This window comes from Mus pahari, chromosome 12, assembly GCF_900095145.1.
Source record: "Mus pahari chromosome 12, PAHARI_EIJ_v1.1, whole genome shotgun sequence".
Taxonomy (NCBI): Eukaryota; Metazoa; Chordata; class Mammalia; order Rodentia; family Muridae; genus Mus; species Mus pahari.
The window spans coordinates 33952986-33975073 of NC_034601.1; the positions used below are offsets into that span (position 1 = coordinate 33952986).

The 22088-nt window shown below is 42.4% G+C and overlaps 1 protein-coding gene across 4 annotated transcripts in view; it reads left to right on the forward strand.

The window, feature by feature from the left end:
• Igsf11 (immunoglobulin superfamily member 11) overlaps positions 1 to 22088 on the forward strand; it is a 129457-nt gene that overhangs the window by 95765 nt on the left and 11604 nt on the right. For 3 of the 4 annotated variants that reach the window (XM_021209648.2, XM_029544268.1, XM_029544269.1), the window contains exons 2-4: positions 13484 to 13647; positions 15123 to 15330; positions 17448 to 17603. In XM_021209648.2, coding sequence (XP_021065307.1) covers positions 13484 to 13647; positions 15123 to 15330; positions 17448 to 17603 — 528 coding nt within the window. The remainder of the gene's footprint in view (positions 1 to 13483; positions 13648 to 15122; positions 15331 to 17447; positions 17604 to 22088) is intronic. The other variant, XM_029544267.1, reaches the window with a different exon arrangement.

The following is a 22088-nucleotide window of genomic DNA, read 5'->3' on the forward strand; positions in this document are numbered from 1 at the left end:
CGAGCAGACCTCACAATGATACTGCATCAGCTCATGTGTGTTTTCACACTTAGGCACAGATACATTGAGAGCAGTGGCTTGAAACCTTCCTAATGCTGCCACCCTTCAGGACAGTTCCTCATATTATGGTGACCCCCCTCCCCAACTATGAAATTATTTTGTCACTACTTTATAACTGTAATTTTGCTACTCTTATGAATCATAACGTAAAATATCTGATACGCAGAATATCTGAGATGCAACCCCTGTGAAAGGGATTTGGCCCCTGTACTGGCTAGTTTTGTGTGACTTGAACACAGCTGGAGTTATCACAGAGAAAGGAGCTTCAGTTGGGGAAATGCTTCCATAGATCCAGCTGTAAGGCATTTTCTCAATTAGTGATCAAGGGGGGAGGTCCCCTTGTGGGTGGTGCCATCTCTGGGCTGGTAGTCTTGGGTTCTATAAGAGAGCAGACTGAGCAAGACAGGGGAAGCAAGCCAGTAAAGAACATCCCTCCATGGCTTCTGCATCAGCTCCTGCTTTCTGACCTGCTTGAGTTCCAGTCCTGACTTCCTTGGTGATGAACAGCAGTATGGAAGTGTAAGCCGAATAAACCTTTTCCTCCCCAACTTGCTTCTTGGTCATGATGTTTGTACAGGAATAGAAAACCCTGAGACAGCCCCCCAAAAGGGGTCATGACCCACAGGTTGAGAACTGCTGATTCAGGCCATGTAGACCTTTTCTGAAATAGGAATGGGATGGGTCCTTCAGTGTAACATAAATATGATGTAAAAACTTATCTTCTTAAGGCCCCTCTATGTGCTTTTTCTTCAGATTAACATATTCCTCCATGTAGCCCTGCATCATCTTTGTAAAGATGTTTGTGGCAGTGGAGAGTGTTTTTAGGTGACTCTGAAAATCCTGTCCCATAGAGAAATCTCTTAAACAATTTGTGCAGACTAACTTTATATCAACTCGTCACAGGCCAGCATCATCTGTGCAGAAGAGACCCCTAACTGAGACCTGTCTCCTAAGCATTGGGCCTCAGGGGAGCCTGTAGGGTATTTTCTTAATTAGTGCTTGAGGTGGGAGGGTCCTGAGCATTGTGGGTGGGGTCATCTGTAGGCTTTTAGTCCCACGTTCTTCCATAAGAAAGCAGGCTGAGCAAAGTCATGTGAACAGCTAATGAGCAGCATTCCTCCATGGCCCCTATAAGTTCTTGCCTCCAGATTCCTTCCCTGTTTGAATTCCTGTCCTGACTCTTCCAACGATGGACTATAGCCTGCAAGTATAAATCTAATGAACTCTTTTCTCTCCAACTTGCCTTTGGTCATCGTGTTTCATCACAGCAATAGTGTGACTTTGCAAACGAAGTCAAAAAGTGTCATCCTTTCTCTGTGAACTGTTTCTATGTTAAGCAAGATGGATGAATTGAGTTTTCATTGCTCAGTATCAGTTCAGTGTGTAACAGACTATCCCCTACTCGAATACAGTTGACAGTATTGCCATTAGATGTTTTCTAGGACATGATCTGTGGAAGATTTGGCATAGAAGAAAAAACACGGTTAAAATGAAAGTCAGAAGGCACAGCTCCTGGTTTTGAGACCTTTTACTTTGGGCAGTCATATTACCATGTGGAAATTGAAGACATTGGATTAAATGAATGCAACGATGTGTTTATCTAGTTCCTATCATGTGTCTCCATAGACCTTATAGCACATAAGTGTGTTTATGTTGTCCAGTCACACTAATGAAAACACTTCCTGTGTGGGTAGTGTTTATGTTGGTATGAGTAAGGCTTGACTTTATTAGCCAAGAGGTCAGGGGGAGGGAGATTTTGGGAAACACTCGAAGTAGTGAGGGTGAGTACCTTCATAAGAGTTTGAATTTACAGCAAAGCATGGACGAATGACAGGAGACTGAGCAGAGGCCCCCATTCAAGAAGCCAAGAGGCGTTTAGTTGATAAGACTGAGCATGCAAGGTCATGGTTTGGAGGATGATTAGAAAGTAGGGGAGTCAGGCTTCCAGCCGACTTGCTTGTTCAGATTGTGCTGTTTGAGCCATTCCCTGCCATACAGAATACCAGAAGGGAGTCAGGCACTGCCGAATTCTACCAAAGCTTTTAAAAAGGGTTGAGATCAATGTCTCTCTAACTTTTCTATAAAATACAAAGGAAAAGAATATGATAATCTTGTTCTCTGAAGCCATCATCATCTTGATACCAAAACCTGGTAAAGTTAAAACAAACAAATAAACAAAGAAATCTATAGACCAGTTTCCTTGATAAACACAATTGCAAATTTTTTTCCAAGAAAATTCTCGCAAACTGAATTCAAGGACATATTAAGAAGATCACATTTCATGACCAAGTTGGTTTTTTTACATATTGATTCAATTTATGGAAGCCAATGTACAGAGTTCACATATGAATAGACCTAAGGGCAGAAATTACATGATTATCCCAGTCTATGCAACATATATTTCACAGAGTTTAATATCCCTTCATGATAAAAGTTTTGAGGAAACTAAGAAAGAACATATCTGAATATAGTAAAGGCTATGTAAAATACATCGCTATACATTATATTAAATGGGTGGAAAAACATATTTTCTCTAAAATTTAGAATGAGACAGGTTGCCCATATTCTTGCTCATAGTGGTTAAAGCCTTAGCCACGATAAGGGAAGAGAAAGAAACAAACAGGGATCCAGATAGGAAACAAAGACATCAAATTGTCTTTCTGTGCAGATGACATAATTCTAACATGAATGACATCAAATACTCTACCACTCTGGCGCTTGACAAACATTTCCAGCAAAGTAGTCAGGTACAAAATCAGCATCCAAACACCAGTAGCTTTTCTTTATACAACACCAGCTTACTAGGAAGGGAAGAAGCCCATACTCAAGCACTTCAAAACCAACACCTAGAGATAAACCTAACCAGGGAGGGGAACAAACGCTACAATCAAGAAAGACTTCAGTCCTCTGAAGAAAGAAACTGAAGTACCCAGGAAAAGGTAGAAGTGTCTCCCCTGCTGGCAGATGTGCAGAATTAATATTTTGAAAATGGCTATATTGCTAAAAGCAATCTACAGATTCAGTGCAGCTTCTATCAAAACGTGAATGACTTTTTTTTCATAGAACTAGAAAGAAACGAACCTGAAGTTCACAGGGACCATGAACAGCCAAGGCAACGCTTAACAGAACGAGCAGCATTGTGTATCATATTTGACCTCACATTATGTTAGAGTCACAGTAACAGAAATGGCATAGGTATGGCACAAAAGCAGACATATTAAGCAGAGGAGTAGAATAGAGGGCCCAGAGACAAACCTCTACAACTAGAGCCACCTGATTTTTATCAAAGACACCAGACACATGACTCACAGAAAAGGCAGCAAAGAGGCTGTTAGCAAATGTTAACGAATGATGTTGGGGAAACTGGGTTTTCCACACGTGGAACAATGAAAAGAGACGTTACCTCTCACCCTGCACTAAAAGCAATTCAAAGCAGACCAAAGACCTGAAACTTTGCAACTGCTGAAGGAAAAGCTAGGGAAGACATGTCAGCATACAGACAAAGACAAGGTCTTTGTGAAAAACAAAACAAATAAAATACTACAGAAGTAATCCAAAGAATTAACAATTAGGATTATATTAAATTAAAAAGCTTTTTGGATGGCATAAAAAAAAAAAAAAAAAAAAGCAGCCAGAGAGAAGAGACAGCCTAAAGGAGGTTCTGAACTTGTGGCTTGCAACCCACTTTGGGGGGCAGATATCCTACATAAAGGATATTTACATTACAATTCATAGCTAGCAAAATTATGAAGTACCAAGAAAATAATTTTACGGTTGGAGGTCACTGCAATGAAAGGAACTGTATTAAAGGGTCACAGCATTAGGACGGTTGAGAACCAGTGGCCTAAAGAGTGGGAGAAAAGTCTTTTCCAACTGCACATCACATGGGAGGTGAATACCCAGAGCATGTGAATAAATGCCAAGTCTGTGTAGTTTGAATTGCTATACAGTGAAGGAGTAGGGAGGGGTGGGACCTCATAGTAAGTTCAGCTGGTCTTTTCTCTGTCCTGCTTGTCTGAGGTTCAGCTGGCTTTGAAGTGGCTGGTAGCAAGGCAGGGAAGGGTTCTACAAAGGTCAGGACTAAGATGATTTCCACCTGGCACGATCTGGCTCGCAGGTCGTGTTTTGTGACACTTGAAATCTAGGTCAGCCACACTGTGGGATCAAATGCCGGAGGGACCCATGCAGCTGCCCCGGTGTGGCCCACTGTGACGCCCTGGCAGGAAACATCAGCAGTCTTTTTTTTTTTTTTTTAATTTATTTATTATTATTTTCTTTATTTACATTTCAAATGCTATCCCGAAAGTTCCCTATACCCCACCCCGGCCCCTGCTCCCCTACCCACCCACTCCCACTACTTGGCCCTGGCCTTAAAACCAAGAAGAATGACCATCGTGTGGATACTTCATTCCTCCTTAGAATAAGGAACAAAATACCCATGAAAGGATATAGGTACAGAGACAAAATTTAGAGCTAAAGGATGGACTATCCAGAAGTCTTAAAATGTGTTACTGCACATCACTTGCAACTTGGATTTCCCGGAGATGAAGAGCTGGACTCTCATCAGTGTGACACTTGCTGCTGGTGACATCATCCCACACCCACAGGTCTCTACTGGGAAGAAAGGACAACAGAAGACTGGAAGGGTGGCTGTGTGTGGTCTATTTCAAAACCTTTTAGTTTTAAAAATCTGTGTGTGGGTATATGCATGCAAGCAAAGGTGTCTGTGGAGGCCAGAAAGAGGGTGCCTGGTCCCCTGGAGGTGGAGTTACAGGCAGCTGTGAGCTGCCTGACAGTGGGTGCCGGGATCTAAACCCACATCCTCTGCAGGAGTGGTACTTGCTCTTAACAGCTGAGGCATCTCTCCAGCCACAGGCCTCTAAATACTCTTAACCACTAGTTAGTGTTGGTGATTTCAGTGGACTGTAGCATCTGTGACAAAGTTTGTGGAAAGAGGGAGAAGAAACAATAGAAACAACCCAGAAAAACAAAAATAATCCCCACAGGTTTGCTTCTTCATACTTTTGTTTGAGCAAGGTAGAAGTTTAATTAGCTTTTCAGCCAAACAAATTTCTGTGTTTGCGTCTTAAGCATATTTAAACATTTCTGTGGCTTCAGTTCTGAGGCAGTTGGTTTTGATTGAGTCAGCCGGTTTTGGTGGTGTTTCTCAAAGGTGTGGATTTTGTGACACAGAAGTTAGAGTAACATACAATTGGTTTTGTGTGGGCATTATGTTCACTCTGGTGGTTAAACTCAACAGAGCTCATTTACGCCACCCGAACCAAGCAAGCAAAGGAACAAAAGCCAACCAACCAACAACAAAAAGGCCTGAATACACATAGAATCCACCAATAATAATCAATCAACCAATTAATTAATCTACCAGTAGGCTAAGAATTGAATAAGCTGTTGCAAAAAATAATAAATACACAGGCTGAAAAATGTTTGAAAAAGAGTTCCTTGGCCACCAGAGAAATACAAATTAAAATTGCCTTGAGGAAAAAAAAAATGACAGCTAATGCTGTTAGGAATATGGGAAGAGGAGCCCTTGTACATTGCAGCAGAGAATGTAACCTTGTGTAGCTGCTAATGAAATTGGCATGGAGGTTTCCCCAAAGCCATGTGTGCAACTACCCTTTTATCCCAGATAGACTACTCTAGGGTATGTGCTCAAAATTTTTTTTTAAGTCTGCATACTTCAGAGATACATGTACACCGGTCTGTAGCTGCACTTTTCACAGTAGCCAGGAAGTGCAAGCAGCCTAGATGTCTATCAATAGATGAATGGAGGAAGAAAATGGGATACATTATACTGATAAGTTATTTCTCCCCCTCACCACTTCAGTCACCAAGTCTCTGATGCTGCTACTGCTACCACAGGGCCAGGCCATGCATGGGCAGGAGGGAGGCGGGAGGCGGAGGCAGGAGGCGGGTGGGGCTAGGCAGCACCTGGAGCCTTGTATGTTTTGGTGCCTCAGCAGGTTGGATCAGTGGCTTGGTTGGGGCAGTTGCTGAAGCTGTGTTGTAGTGAAAGAGAAGGGGGTGGGGGGAGAGTGGTGTTCCTCAAAAAATTGAACATAGGAAGTTCATTCCAATTTGAAATAAATTTTTGTTTTATGCATGCACAGTAGCATTCATTCTCCCAGGCTTTGCTGGAGATCTGGGACTATGAAAATGGCATCTGGATCTTATGGTGTATGGGGGGGGGGGAGGTAACCTCAGATCAGATGTCTTTGTATCAAAGGTTTCCCCAAAACAGAGGTCTGGTCTTTGTTCAGGAATGGGGTTAACTTTGGAGCAGCCACAGGACTCAACAGAGGAAGCCCAGAGGGCCCTAAACCAGGAATATTAGGCAGTAGCTAGGATGTGGAATCCAAGGAAATGGCATGCAGTGGGGAAGGATAGGGGGGAAAGAAGTGGTCCCCACATTGCCAGGAAACACCCAGGCCACAAGCTCAGGACTCAAGTTCTCCCAGGTTTCAGCACTGATCAGTTATTTCTCTCAATTCAAGCCAGATTAGATTATATTAAACACAGGTTTATTGGGAAGCTGCTCTTGGGTGAGTTTACTGGCCAGGAGAGTCACCATGGGGGAGGGGGAAGAGAAAGTGAGAAAGAACACATGGGGAGAGAAGGGGAGAGGGGAGAGGGAAGGAGAGGGGAGAGGGAGAAGGGAGAGGAGAGAGGAGAGGGGGAGAAATAAAAAGAGAAGACCAAAGTGTCTGGATTATTTGGGGAAGAGCCTCTGGGGGAAGGGGAGCCCAGCCTTGGGCTGGAAAGTTCAGGGCTGGGGGCAGGGTAAGCCTGGTAGGGACTGAGGGAGGCTGGGAGACCCTGGAGGCCAGGTCTACTTTGGTGTGTAAAACATGCACTTCAGTCCCTAGTCCCAAGGTCTGAAGCTAAACATACACATTCGAATTTTATTCAGCCAAACTTTGTCTCTGTAACTCCCTCCATGGGTATTTTCTTCCCTATTCTAAGGAGGAATGAAGTATCCACACGTTGGTCTTCCTCCTTGATTTTCTTGTGTTTTGCAAATTGTTTCTTGGGTATTCTAAGTTTCTGGGCTAATATCCACTTATCAGTGAGTGCATATAAAGTGACTCCTTTTGTGATTGGATTACCTCACTAAAGATGTGTCTCTAGCTGCATATGTAGCAGAAGATGGCCTAGTCAGCCATCTTTGGGAAGAGAGGCCCCTTGGTCTTGCAAACTTTATATGCCCCAGTACAGGGGAATGCCAGAGCCAAGAAGTGGGAGTGCGTGGGTAGGGGAGCAAGGCGGGAGGCGGAGAGGGTATAGGGAACTTTCGGGATAGTATTTGAAATGTAAATAAAGAAAATACCTAATAAAAAAAAAGAACTTTATTCAGCCATAAAGAAGATTGAAACCATGACATTGACAGGAAAATGGATGGAATCAGAAACCAGTATGTTAAAACAAAATAAGGTAGATCAGTTAAATACTGCACATTATTGCCTATTTAAACTTAAAATGATATATGTGGGTGTACCTATAGGTATGTGTGTGCACGTATGTATGCATATGTGTTTGTGTGAGTGTGCACAGCATGCAGTTCCACCACAAAGGTGATTATGGGAGGGGAAGAAGAAAGAAATGGAACACACATGCCAGGAAAGAAAGATGGAGCAGAGAGGAAGAAGCCTATGGGGAAAGGGAGGGGACCAGCCAGAGCAGGTCAGGGCACACAGGGGAGGGAAGGGGGAGGAATGGGGAGGGGGAGGCAGGGGTCCAGCCAGAGCAGGTCAAGGCACAAGGGGAGGGGGAGGTAAGGGGGTGGGGAAGGGGAGGCAGGGGCCAAGCAGAGCAGGTCAAGGCACACAGGGGAGGGAAATTGCGGAGGCGGAAGGAGGGGGATGAGTGAGAACAAAGTATAAAGACACCTATATAGAAATGTCATAATAAAACAATGTACTCTGTGTACCGATCTAAAACGGAATACAAAGAAAGGAGCCTGGCATGGGAGGGGTGACTTTGGCCATGGACACTGACATGGGATACCTTAGGGATATTAAGTAGTGTGTCTACATGATGAACTTAGCAAGAGTTGCATTTGAGAGAGACTTTTGGAAGCCACTGATGTATAAGTGAGAGTCCAATTCAAGATCATAGACAGGATTCTGCAGGGAAGGTGATGCGATCGATCAGGAAGTCCTTTGAGGATTTCAGACACTTGAAGCCACCTGGCAGGGAGCAAGAGACTGCAACAAGACCTGGAAACGCTCCAGAAAGGGGTGGGGTGGGGGCTTCAGTTTTCTCCCTGAAGCTGAGGGGAAGTGGATTTCAGCAGCAAGCCTGCTCATCTCTGGTAGATGACCCTGAGGGTAGAAGAGAGACCACAAAGACTGCAGCCCTCAGGTCTCTGGGAAGCTGGGGGAGTTATGTTTAGAAGTGGCTGGGTAGTGCAGATCAAAGACTCGGGGAGGAGAGTAGTCAGTAGAGAGCCTGAATAGACAGGTAGAATCTGAGGCAGCAGACCCTGTGGGGTGGGGAGACGTCTCACAGGGCAGGGCAGGAGGGACTGTTTTGAAATAGAATAACTGGAGAGTGTTTCAGTGCTGCAAGGGAGCTGCAGTGCCTAGAGAGGCCTTGAAGCTCTGAGGGATTGCAGTCTGCAGCATGGTTGCTAAGGACCAAAAGGGATGGGACTCAAAGTTCACTTGGTGGGAGACAGGGGAGGCCCTAGATAAATGCCAATAGGGGAGGGACAGGTGAGGCAGGCAGAGCTGAGTCCTAGGTTTGCAGTGAGGAGAAGCACTCACTTAATGGTTTTATGTAAAAGTCCATCATAATTTAAAATTTTGTGGTCGCTTAACGAAGTGATAATAAACATTTGAGACACTGCAGTATGTGCTTTCTATAGAGAAGGTGCCTGGTTTGAATCCAGAGTGTACATTTTCTAACCTTATGGTTGTGTGTCTTTTAACTGGTTTTTATTTTATTTTTCTCTTGGCCTCTATTTCCCCTTTCTGGGGAAACAAATATTATTAGAATAAACAGCTCCCATCAAGGGGATGGGAAGGGCTTCAGAGGCGGGGAGTCCTCTCTTGAGTCTGTATAGAATTAAGTGAGTGCATCTATATAGTAAAGACTTGGGTGGTCAGTGTGCTCCACCACTGCTTGGCCAGCAAGGATAGTCATGGCTGCAGCCAGCACCTCCCCTGCACCCGTGCTACCCTGAGGGAGAGGATGGTAGCACAAGCCTTTTGTGTAGATGCTTGACTTGTTTGGTGCTCCACGACTGATGAGAAGCAAGAGCCAGATCTCCAGTCAGACCTGTCCAGCTTCACCTGCTCCTCGGCTAGCTCTGGAAGCCCCCTGTCTTGCTGTCTTGACTGTGTCTTCTGTGTCTTCTGCCAAAATGTGAGATTGAAGAATCAGATCCTGTGAAAATGGAAATACATTAAGTGCCACAGAGGCCTTCTCTGACTGGCAGGCTCCTCTTCCCTGCCCCATCCCTGCCCCATCCCTGCCCCACCCCTGCCCCATCCCTGCCCCACCCCTGCCCCACCCCTGCCCCATCCCTGCCCCACCCCTGCCCCATCCCTGCCCCACCCCTGCCTTACCCATGCCTCACCCCTGCCTCATCCCTGCCCCACCTCTCCCTTCTGCACTCCCTATTTGGGTAATTTCCTCCCTTTCTGACTTTCATTGATTTTTTTTTTTTAATTTGTGTTAAAATTAAGTGAGCTGAGCTTGAAGGTAGCATGCTTGGGACAGATGATGACCATCGCCTTGCACAGGCAGCAGGGGTGTGTGCTTTCTCCCCTGCACCGGGCCAGTCTGAAGAATGCAGTGGTGGAGCCTCTGTGGCTACTGCTTTTTGTTTTGTGAGGAAGTGTCTTGCCTCGGGTGTCCTGATTCCACAGGGACTCTGGGATTACAGGACTTTGTTATCACACTCAGCTCCTCTCTCTCTGCCCCTCCTGTCCCCTCTCCCTTCCTTTCTGTCCAAGAAGAGTGTCACTGCAGTTCAAGCTGGCCTCAGACTTCCCACCCGGAGAGCTATGGACCACTCTGCCCACACTCAGCCCTTGACCCTGTCAGTCTATGATGGCATTTATGTGTCAGGTTGTTGTAACATGCATGCTTCTCTCAGCCTGTCTGTCCTGTGAGGTAACTGAACACTCACCACCTTCAGCTTGGCCCAAACCCATCTTTTCTCTTGTCTAACTTCTGGGATTCTAAAGAGCTTGCCCTGTGATTGTCTAACTTAAGGACTTCCCTATGTTATGCTCCTACCTGGTGCTTTGCATTCAGTCACAGGTGGCTTACTTTATGAAAACATAACCCCCGAGAACATAATCAGACTATGTGAAGAAGATGCAGTTCCGTAGAGCGAAGGTGTTACCTGTGCTTAAAAACAACCAAGTGGAATAATAACAAGGTCTCATTGTGCTGCTTTTTTGTGGGGAGAGGGGATTAAGATAACATCTTTGCCAAATAAAATAGGATGCTACCATGAACTTAATGTACTCTTCCTGATTTGGAAGAGAGTCTTGAGGGTCTCTGTGACCTGTTTAGTCTGCTTTTGTTTTCACTGTTCCGCCTTGCAGGGGAGGGAGGGCTGGCTTTCTGATAGAAAAACGAACCTTTGTTTTGACTTCTGGAAAGTCGGTTCTGATGAGTCCCTGCTTTTCTGTTTTAAATTTTATAGCATCAGTGAATCGTAATTTCTATCCTATGAACTCCCTTCCAACACGTGTTGATTTCTACTGAATGTATGTAGAGTTGTACAACCATGACAACAATCTATGAGTTCCATGAACTTGCCTACACTGTCCCTTGCTTGTCCCTTCAGGCCCACACAGCCTGCAGGCTGCTTCAGGCCTCTTTAGCATGGCCATTTCTGTACATATAGGATGGTATGCTGGGCAGTATTTTAGTTTTCATTTTCTGGTTGTAACATGTATTGGGAGTTTGATGTCTGTATTTCTGAACTGCATTCTATTGTGTGTAGAACCAGTCCTTTATATATTTACTAGACTCTGGACACCTCTTTTATTTATGTTTGGTGGCATTATATGAAAAATATTGCTCTCAGTATTTATAGACTGTATTTGTATAATAGATATTTCCATTTTCTTCGGTTAGATTTCCAAGATAATGGCATTAAGTTGTCATATGTTTATGTCGTACATATAATAGTTAAAACTATAATGTATAAGTATTTTCCAAGGTGCCTGTTCCATTTTTATATTCTTTCTAGCAATACATGAGCCTCCCTTTTCTCTAAGTCCTAATGAGCACTTGTTATGGTTTTCATGGTAGCCATTCCAGTAGATGTGCACTGGTGTTGTGGTTTAGATATTGCCATGGTTCATGTTCTGCTGCTATTGAGAGGCGCCATGACGGTACAACTCTAATGAAAGAAAGCATTTAATTGGGGGTGTGCTTACACTTTCAGGCAGCCAGTCCATTATCATCATGGCCAGGAGTATGGTGGCAAGCTTGGTGCTAAAACAGCAGCTGACCTGAAAACAGAGGAGAGGAGAACAGGGGAGACTGGCCCTGACATGGGCTTTTAAAACTTCAAAACCCACCCCCAGATACGTACTTCCTCCAGCAAGGCCACACCTCCTGGTCCTTCCCAAATAATAGCACTTCTTGGTGACTAAAGAATTCAATATATGAACCTATGGGGCTATTCTTATGGAAACCACCAGAGATATGTATATCCATTTAAAATTTGATTGTTTTAAATTGGATTCTCAAAGGATTTTATATATTTTGCATATAAACCCTTTATAAAACATATGATGTATTTCTCTCATGCTATATTTTGAACTTTATATTTTCTTAAATTGTTAATAGCAAAAAGATGTTCTAATAATTTTAGATTTAATTATTACAAACTGTATGTATGTATGCATGTGTGTGTGTGTGTGTGTGTGTGTGTCTATGTGCACACGTGCACAGGTGCCTGAAGAGAACAGAAGAGGGTATTGGATGCCTGGCACTGGAGTTAGAGGCCATCATAACCACCTTCTACACATGCGTTCAAAAGAAGCAGTGTGTGTGCTTTTGACCACTGAGTCCTCTCTCCAACCCCAGGATTTTTAAATTTGATGAGCTATCTTTACTGTATTGTTTGTTCGCCTTTATGGTTCACAGCACGAGTGATACTTCTAAGAGCTTTCTAACTAGACCAAAGTAATTTGCCATTTTCTTCTGTGCTTATTTGTAGAAGTATGGGTTCAAATTCTGTCTAGGTCCCTCTGGTTTATATATCATTGCCATATTATTCCAGCACCATTTGGGATGGGGGAGGGGGGGAAGAAAACCTTCTGTTCTTTCCTTTTGCTTGCACCTTGTTGAGAAGGGTCTGGTTGAGAAGTGTCTGGCCGTGAATGCCAGGTGCCCCCAGGCCTGTGCTGTTTGTTTATAAGACACTTCTCATATTAATTCTAAACTGCCTTGGTTGTTACAGCTCTGTAGAATGTTTGAAACCAGTTAGGATGAACATCATTTGAAAAGATTATTTTTATTTTATGCAGAAGAGTGTATTCCCTACAGGTGCGAACACTGTTATACCTTCCCATTTATTTTATCTGATTTCTTCTTTCATTGATGTTTTATATGTGGCTTTGAGCATGTACGTATTTGCAGTATGTGTGTGCAGTGCCTGCAGAGACCAGAAGAGAGTGTTGGACCTCTTGGAACTGGAGTTGGCAGAGGTTATGAGACACCATGTGAGAGCTAGGAATCATTATTACTGGGTCTTCTGCAAGAGCAGCCAGAGCTTTTAACTGCTGAGCCATCTCTCCAGTCATCAGTGACATTTTTAAAATTATGTTTTTTTTTTCATTTCTTTTGGTTCTTTTCATGTGTGTTGAAATTAATTTCTTTCCATCTACTAAAAAAAGCCTGGTGGTATTTTGATTGTGTATGTTCTGAATTTTATCAATTTGTGGAGAATTAATTGAACTTTTATTAACATTGAATCTACCAGCTCATGAACACAGTATATCTTCCCATTTATTTGATCCTATTGCTTCTTTCATTCATGTTTTATATGTGTTGTCAGATTCCCGGATAAGCACTAAATTTTGTGGTGTGCTACTGTAATGATGCTTTAAAAATTCAGTTCATATCATGTCTTTTATCAGGATTTATCAACTTCTGCTCAAACTCTGACATAGAATATTGAATTTGTCGAGATACTGGGTTATTGCCTAATAAAAGAGAATATATGGTCCCTAACATTTTAAAAATACTTTCTAAGATCTGAAGGGACTAGGCACTTCTCTTCCTTTGGCTCAGTGACTAGTGAGTTGTTCTCTGGTTAGACTGTCCTGATGTGTGTTCACAGAGATGCAGGTCGACTGTAATGTAATACCGTGATGCTCAAAGAGCTCTAGGACAGAACAAGCATGGGACTAAATTGTTCCTTCCTCTCCAGGTGTCACAACATCCCTGGAAGTGTCCGAGAGCCCAGGCAGTGTCCAGGTGGCCCGGGGCCAGACGGCAGTCCTGCCCTGCGCCTTCTCCACCAGTGCTGCCCTCCTGAACCTCAATGTCATTTGGATGGTCATTCCCCTCTCCAATGCAAACCAGCCCGAACAGGTACTTCTGTTCTACCTCTAAAACTATGGATCCCTTCAGAAGATATAGGGAGGGAAGCATCATGGGGATGTGTTTGATTTTTAGTGTAAGGTGACAGGGTCAGTGTGCCCTCCCCCACTGCATTACTACTAAATATTCTGATAAGGCCGTCCTCCTCTAAGAAGGATATCCTCCTCATCCCCCTCACTAGCAGATGCTAAAGAGATTCTTCTGAGGGCTTTGTGTAGGATGACCTTCAAGTATTAAAAAGAAAACACTGCTGAAAGGCAAGTACCAAGATGAAAAAATCCAGGTCTATTCTTTAAGGAAGAGATTGGCATTAACTTAGATGGCTTAGAATGTTCTCTCTAAAAAGAGTGATGATAGTAAGAAACCGTAGGCAGCCAGGAGGAGGGTATCCTCCACACTGGGTGGAGCTTGAACATAAGACCTCAAAGCCCACCCCCATAGTGACTCACTTCCTCTAACAAGCCACACCTCCTGACAGTGTTACTTCCCATGGGTCAAGCGTATTCAGATCACCACAGTGGGCTCAGACTCCCATACAGATGAGAGTGCACCACCCAGAACACAGGTGAAAATGGAGGGCGCCCCCAGAAATTTCCATCAGTTATAGAAAATAAACGAATAATCTCAGATACCTACCATAAACTTAATGAATTGTAGTAAGCATCAGTTTTATTTACAAAGATGACTTTCATTTTTTTGAAGATCTTCTGATTCTATTTTAATAGTTAACGTATTTAGTGAAGTAACATTTCTGGTACAAAATTCAATACAAACTTCTTTAAAATCTATTAATTTTTTAATCTATTATTTGAAAATTATATACATGGATACAGTGTATGTCTCCAAACCATGGAACTTTTGCAGTAGACTAAACTTTTGAGATCTTCTGTTAATCCCACCATTTCAGTCTTCAGTGATGGGGGTTAAATTAAAAAACAAACGAACAAACAAAAAAACTGACTAAGGTTTCCCACACACGCACAGGAAGGTCCTCATTTTTAGCCCACATAGAGGGCTTTCTGCTATATTATATGCTGAGTCTTCCCCCAAGAATAGTTAAGTCTGATAAATAGCAATTGGCAAATGCAATTGGTAGTGGGCCTGCAAAGCTATCCCTATTATGGCCGTGCTATTCAGCCGGTGAGTGATCTGTCATTCGAGCAATGCCTTTTGAATTTCATTTCACAATTAACATTTTCACCAGCAGAAATATTTATGTGTTGATAGCCTGGTATCATTAAAGATATTTTCAGACAAAGGAAGGGAAAAAAGATATTCTAACTCTGTGTGTGGGGATTTGGAGTCCTAGCTAGGATTCTCACAGATGGGCTGTCACAAGAAGTTGTCCACAACCCTGAGAAATTAAAAATTCCATCCTTTGTTATGGGTATATTTGGTTCGGTCTACTAGGTTATGTGCCAAGGAGGGGTTACCATGGTTTATTGATATATTGTTTCCTTTCACAGGTCATTCTTTATCAGGGTGGACAAATGTTTGATGGTGCCCTCCGGTTCCATGGGAGGGTAGGATTTACCGGCACCATGCCTGCTACCAATGTCTCTATCTTCATCAATAACACACAGCTGTCAGATACGGGCACCTACCAGTGCTTGGTGAATAACCTTCCAGACAGAGGGGGCAGAAACATCGGGGTCACTGGCCTCACGGTGTTAGGTGAGTGGCAGGCAAGTCCCACTACCTTGTGTTCCCCTTACAAATCTACTCTAACACTTGTTTAGTTCATTCTCTGCTCCCTCCCTGGGTCTGAATTCTTTCCCTGCTTGCTTTCTCACGCACAGTGCTTCCCGACCTCTCTATGCTTCCTATATATTCTTCCCATTCTTACATCTCCAACCACTCTTAAATTGACCATTTGAGGCTGTTTTCTGACAGTGGATTAAATGATCAAAAATCACTCTTGGGGATGTAGGGCAGAAGCTGCTGTTGCTATAAAACTCAGTTGTGAATAGTTTGTTGTGAGCAAAAAGTAAAGTTATCACTATGTGTGAGGATGAAGACTACATCTGTGACAGGAAGTGGAGTCACCATAGTTCTCAACTTGTACCTGTGGCTCTGACATAATTTTAACTTTATTCCTGTGTACTCTTAAGGACATCCTTATTTCTACAGGAAGACAGATTATCACCTTCAATTGAGATCAGATATACTTGGGGCCTTGTCCTTTAAGACCACAAATGAGCAAAGCTAGATTAAAGTTTGGGTCTTGCTCAGTACCCTTTCTATTGTACAGTGTGAGTAGACTCAGCAGCCATGAAAATACATCCACTGTAGCTGTTTGGTGTCTCCATTCTCATGTCTCTCAGATGGATTCTTTGTAGAAGGGGCTGCCAAATAGATGCTTGTAGAGAAGGGATGGATTCTGTGCATTTGGGCAAAAGAGGAAGTACTCAGAGAAGACCCTTGATCTCCTGTTCAGGTCCCAGCATCTAAAGATATTGATGTTGGGAGATTCTAATGGTTTTCCTCTTTAGGGGAGATTATACTTTATCCTTGGTAGCCTGTTGTTCTCCCAGACTTCAAACAATTCAGAAAGCTGAGGAGCAGGTTAAAGACTTATCTTCTGGAAATAGAATTCGTTGCATTAAAGCAGTATAGAGTTCTATGTACTTTGAGTACAGTGTGGAGTATTAATAGAAATAGATGCTATTCTGATGTTTATATCTGATAGTTGAGCAATTGACTTCCCACATTATCCAAGCTTTTAAAAAGTGTGTGTGTGTCAGGGTGGGGGGCAGAACCTTTTATTTTATACTTATTGTCACCTCAGAATGATTATTTTTAGGTCTTATTTTCCAGTAACACAGTGATACTGTTGAATGGAGCTAGTCCAGGAGGCTGGCTTACCCCATCCCAACAAACAGATCATAGTCAGATACTTGCACCCCTACCCCTTCCTTTGTGTCTTTGGGCCTGAAGCATGCTAGGCCAGCTTTCTGCCAGTGAGCTACCTTCCCTGACCCCCATACCCTCTGGTTACTCAACTCTCCTCTCCCACTCCCTCACTACCTGGTTGTTCTGTATAACTCTGTTTGCACTGCTGGATTTGTGTGTTTCTGAAGGAGCAAACTTATTTATTGAGAAGGCTCTAGGATTAAGAGCATCATCATATGCACTTAAATGCCAGTGATGTCTGCCTCGGCGGCATGGAGCCCACTGCCTGGGTTCTATTTGTGTGTTCACTCCCACTGTGCTTCCCCATTTTGGCATTGCTTTGGTGATCTTCCTATCTTTGTTGTGTATGTCCTTGAGCCTCATGCAAAGTTGCTGCCCTGTAAGGCCGAATTCTCTAAAAAGTGGGCCTTTCTGGTCTGTGTAAAATATTAGTGTACTGCACTAAAATGGGTTTTGTTAGAGGGTGGTTGGTGGGCTCTATTTCTGTTCCTGAAATAGGGATGGATGTGTCTTTTTAGCAATGTCTTCTAAGGTGGTGTGTTAACCCGAAGACTCTTAAGAATCCTTCATTTAGAGGGAACATTCAAACCAAGGCTCTAAGATACCCTAAAATGTAACCAAAAGTCCTGGCTCCTTCTGTAGATTTGTTCCCTGCCTATGGCACTTGCAGGCCTCAAGCCCATCACCATCCTGGGCACCCATCACCATCCTGGGCGTCCATCCCCACCTTGGGTGTTGTGCTCTATTGTTCTCTGGCTTCTGCCATGAGGCAGTCTCCTAGGCTATCTGCAGCTGCCTGCCGTTCCCAGTGATGAGCATTCCTGTCTCGTTGGCTTGCAGTAAACGTGAACTTGTGTCACCCATTCTTCCCACGACAGTCCCCCCTTCTGCTCCACAATGCCAAATCCAAGGATCCCAGGACCTCGGCAGCGATGTCATCCTTCTGTGTAGTTCAGAGGAAGGCATCCCTCGGCCCACGTACCTTTGGGAGAAGTTAGATAATACGCTCAAGCTACCTCCAACAGCCACTCAGGGTACGTACAGTGCCATGGAACCTGTTTGATTTGTACTTGAGGAAAGTAATGATCTTTAATGGTTTGTAACTGCGGGGAATAGAGTGCTTTCAACTTTAAGGTGAATGTGACATTTTCTTTCTCTTCCATATATGACTATAAAAAAATGTATCTAGTAGCATGAAAACTGTAAATTTTATCTCCTAAGTGGGGCTTTAAAATAGCACCCTGGGAACAACTTTGAGTTAATGCTTGCCACCGATACCTCTGAGAACGCACTTTCTGCCCATTTTAGTGTAAGAGAGAGCTGCATAGACATAAGAGGATTAATTCTCCTGTTTCAGCCTTAAGTCTACTTAGTGGAAGAAGATGAAAAAAGAGCAGGAAAGGGACCCATGACCTAAGATCACACCAGATAGGCAAAGATGAGTAGCCATGCATGCCGTGCATGGTTCTGGATATGCAGTTCCATCCATTTGGATTTCATGGTAAAGAAAATCCCTTTTAAAAGTCTCAGATGTTACAAAATAAGGTGAGCTGAAGTTATAGGCCTGTGTAAATTCTTGTGTTTCAAGAAAATACACATCAGCACCTTGGAGTGCTGTGTTCTGTTTAATGTAGACTGATTTCCTCTACTCATCCTTGGGGTAGACACTCTATTGACAACTCTTTATTGGGAGCTAGCCCTTAATGGGAAGGCCCCAGATGGCCTTAGCCGTGCTTCAGTTTTAATGCTGATGTTCTGTGCCTGGCTCAGGAAAGGAGAGCTGTGGGTTGCTGGGTGACATTAGATGTAACTAAGAACCAGGGCTACAAACCTCTAAAAAGCCCACAGAAGAAACTGATGACTGTCCTGTCGCCTTTTAACTCACATAGCCCACGATTCATTATCTCTGAAACCTTGCTTTCAGCTGAATAGTGTTTAGGTCACTTTTGAAGTGACTGCTCCAGTGCCACGGTCCCCTGCTGCCTGTTCATTGCTAAATACTTCAGCTATACTGTGGGATAAATAGCTTTCTTGAGGACTGACTTGTTAATCTCGCTATTGCAAGTGGCGTGCTGAAAATAGCTCGTGTCGAAATGCTGAAAACTATTTGAAGTCCAGCTTTGCCAGCAACTATGTCGACGGTAGTTTACCTCTCCAGACCTCCGTTAACCTTTCTGTAAGATGAAGGGGTCCGCAGTATCTTCTGGAACCTCTGAAATGTTATTGAAGTTCTGTGGCTTTTATCCATATCATTTTGGGGGAGCACTGGGTAAAGGGTGAAGTTACGGGTGAACAACCGACAGTCATATGTACGTGAGCTGTGAGATACATACAGCAAGGGTTTCCTGTATTTCCCTGTTTTTGATACTTCTATATTTGCAATTTGAGGATTCTTTGGAATTTCAGGGGTGTACTTCAAAGTCAGTGTTGAAGATGATGGTCTTTTGTAATTCGGTCTTTGGATAAATTATCAGAATTATTTCACATAACGTCATCTGTCCTAATTAAATGTGCCATGGTTTTTCTTCAGTTTTACCTCTTGTTGTTTGTATTACCAAAGTAAATCTTAGCACATATCCCCAAAACAACCTAAATAACGTTTTCCTAGACAATTTGCATTGCTGGTTATATTATAACATTTTAAAATTTGAACTCCTTGATGCATTTTCCGAGGAAATACTATTTGGTAGAAGGGAAGGCACCCTACGAGTCTGGCCAGTATAAAAGAACAATATATTGGAATTAGTAGTCTCTCATATGAGACAGCAGCTAGGATGTCCTTTGGAGAGTTGGGTAGCTGCCCTGTCTGCTGATGTGTCTCCAGCACCTAGGAAGGCTCTTGGTGGTCAAAAGCTATTGGATAAATGGAGTAACAGATTATAACTTTCAAAAGGTGAACAAGAAGATAAATGAAATGAAAAAGTATTTATTTAGTATGTCAGATTAAAGAGGAAGGGTATGCAGACAGTACTGGGAATGTACGGGGATGTCGATCTTTAAAATTCATAGGATTATAGCAGTAGCATAAAGAATAATAGCTAAGAAGTCCTTAGACATGGCAGACGCTGCTCATCATTTCACAGATGCTGTTGTTTCGTCATCATCCAACCATACTCCAGGAACTTGGACTGTATAATTTTACACATAAAGACAACGACCCTACAGTCACATATCTGTCCTGGATTCAGGATGCTAAACCACTTCTGACTCAGGAGCTCCCTAATCCTTTACTTGGCTTCAATATCGAGAAAGAAGACTGTGAACAAATTGATGCCACATTATATACAGCTGAACAAAACAAACAATAAAAAATATGACACATACTGGAAACTGAAGTAAACCTGTATCATTAAATAAGCTAGATCAGTAAAAAAATAACTACACCAATCAAATATACACATAGGATTCCTAGGGGAGTCCTGCAGACTTCAAAGAGCAAAAATCAGGAGAAGCTGCCCAATTCATTTTATGAGATTATTCGATATTAGGACATTAAAAGTGACCATAGCAATAGAAGAAAAAATAAAACAAAAAGCCATTGTCCACTCTCCCCTGTGAGCCTGTTACTGTTGTATTGTGGAGTGTTGTATCACTATGAATGGATCAACTCTTGAAAACCACAGAACTATCCTCTAGAAATGCAACAGTACATTAACACCAGAGAATGTGAAGTAAAATTCACAGCTTGACTATTTATGTGGGATACTTAATCATAATGCTGTCTTGGGCATTATACATCTTAATGCCTGCCAAATTTATCAAGTCATGATTTATAAATAAAACTTTTGCATGTTTATGGTATATACTACTTTTGGTGCACATGGACTTTGTGATGTGGTGACCACTGTCAGGCTGATGGGCTTACCTCACAGAGCTGTGGCTGTTTTCTGTGCTGTGGTGGGCAAGCCAGTGAGAACACTTAAGATCTACTCTTAGCGAGTCTTGAGTATATAGCAGTGCTGCTGACAGGTCACCGTATCATGTCTCAAATCTCGAGAATATGTAGAATACATCCACTTAGCATAACTGAAGTTTTGTTCCCTTTAATCCACATCTTCCCACCCCCACCCCAGCTCCTTGGCAACCACCATTCGATTCTCTGCTTCTGAGCTTGATACTCCGATTTTAGGGTACCATTATAAACTTTGTTAGCCACAATCATAAAGACTAAATATTATAAAAATGTAGCAGATCAATAAACTGTAAGAGTCAGAATGTAGATCAAGAAAGTAAATCCTGTGGTCTTCTCTGGTAAAAGCAGAAAACAGCAATTTACCATGTTTATAATACCCATCACAAGGTAGACACTGCTAAGACTACATAGACTTACCTATGTAGTCTTAGCATACCACCATATGCTTACATACCATATATGGCTTTCATACCACCCACCTGTTACCTGTATGCTAATGTGTTTGTTCCTTTGGTTTTATGCCAATATCATTTCAAAACCTTGTTGTTTAAATGAAAGAATATATGATGGCCAGTTTCCACATCATAAAAGTTTATTTCACAAAAATCTTTTTGGGGATATGTTGCAGCATTTAATCTCCTATTACTAGATATCAAAACTGCTTTGAAATTATGACTTTATTTTTGGCCCAGTATATTTTAGGGGACAGTTTTGTAATTTCTGTTAAATCATAAGAGGTTTTCTTAAGAGTGTATCTTTATGTTGTTCTGCCTGGCATGCCCAGCCTTTTGACTTTTATGACATGATGTTGCCAAAGTTCACATAGGAAAAAAAACTTACACAATGTTTTATGGAAAGTAATTTTATGATTTTGTGTTGGGCAACATTCATAGCTATTTCTGACCATATACCACATGCTGAACATGCCTGGCAGACTTTTAAATCTAATGTAAGACATTTTGAAATTATATATATGTATATAATTTATATATATATATATATACATATATATATAATTTCAAATATATATGACTATATATATATAGTCAGACACTGTAATTTCTAGTACATATCCTAACAGAACATTCTGTATCTTACAGTGCATAGAAATCTTTACTACATGTCAATTCCTATGGCCTCTTCCAAAATTGATTCAACTGGTCTGCAGTAGCATCTAGCATAGATGATTAAATAAATACATCTAATAAACAGCCAGAAAAATCACTTGAATAGCACATTACACACCAAGAAGGGTGCATCTCACAATCTACAGAAGATTGATTTCAGGAGGGACACCTATTCTCTAAGCCACTCAGCCTCTTGGTAGTTAAGAACTTCGGTAAACATGATGGCCCTTCTCAGTGGCTCTGTAAAACTTGAACCCAGCAAGAAAAACCTTTGGGATACAATGAGTACTGCATCCTTTGGTTCTGACTCCCAAAGAGGGAGAAAAACCATCACAAATCTAAAACCTAGAGAACCTTAAAATAACTTTTTTAAAATTAGGGTAAATAATGACAGTCATTTTCTGTTATTCCTTTCCATTTTCTGATATTCCTTTCCTTGGAAAATGAAACATAATTTTATTTATCAGTAGTTAGCTGTT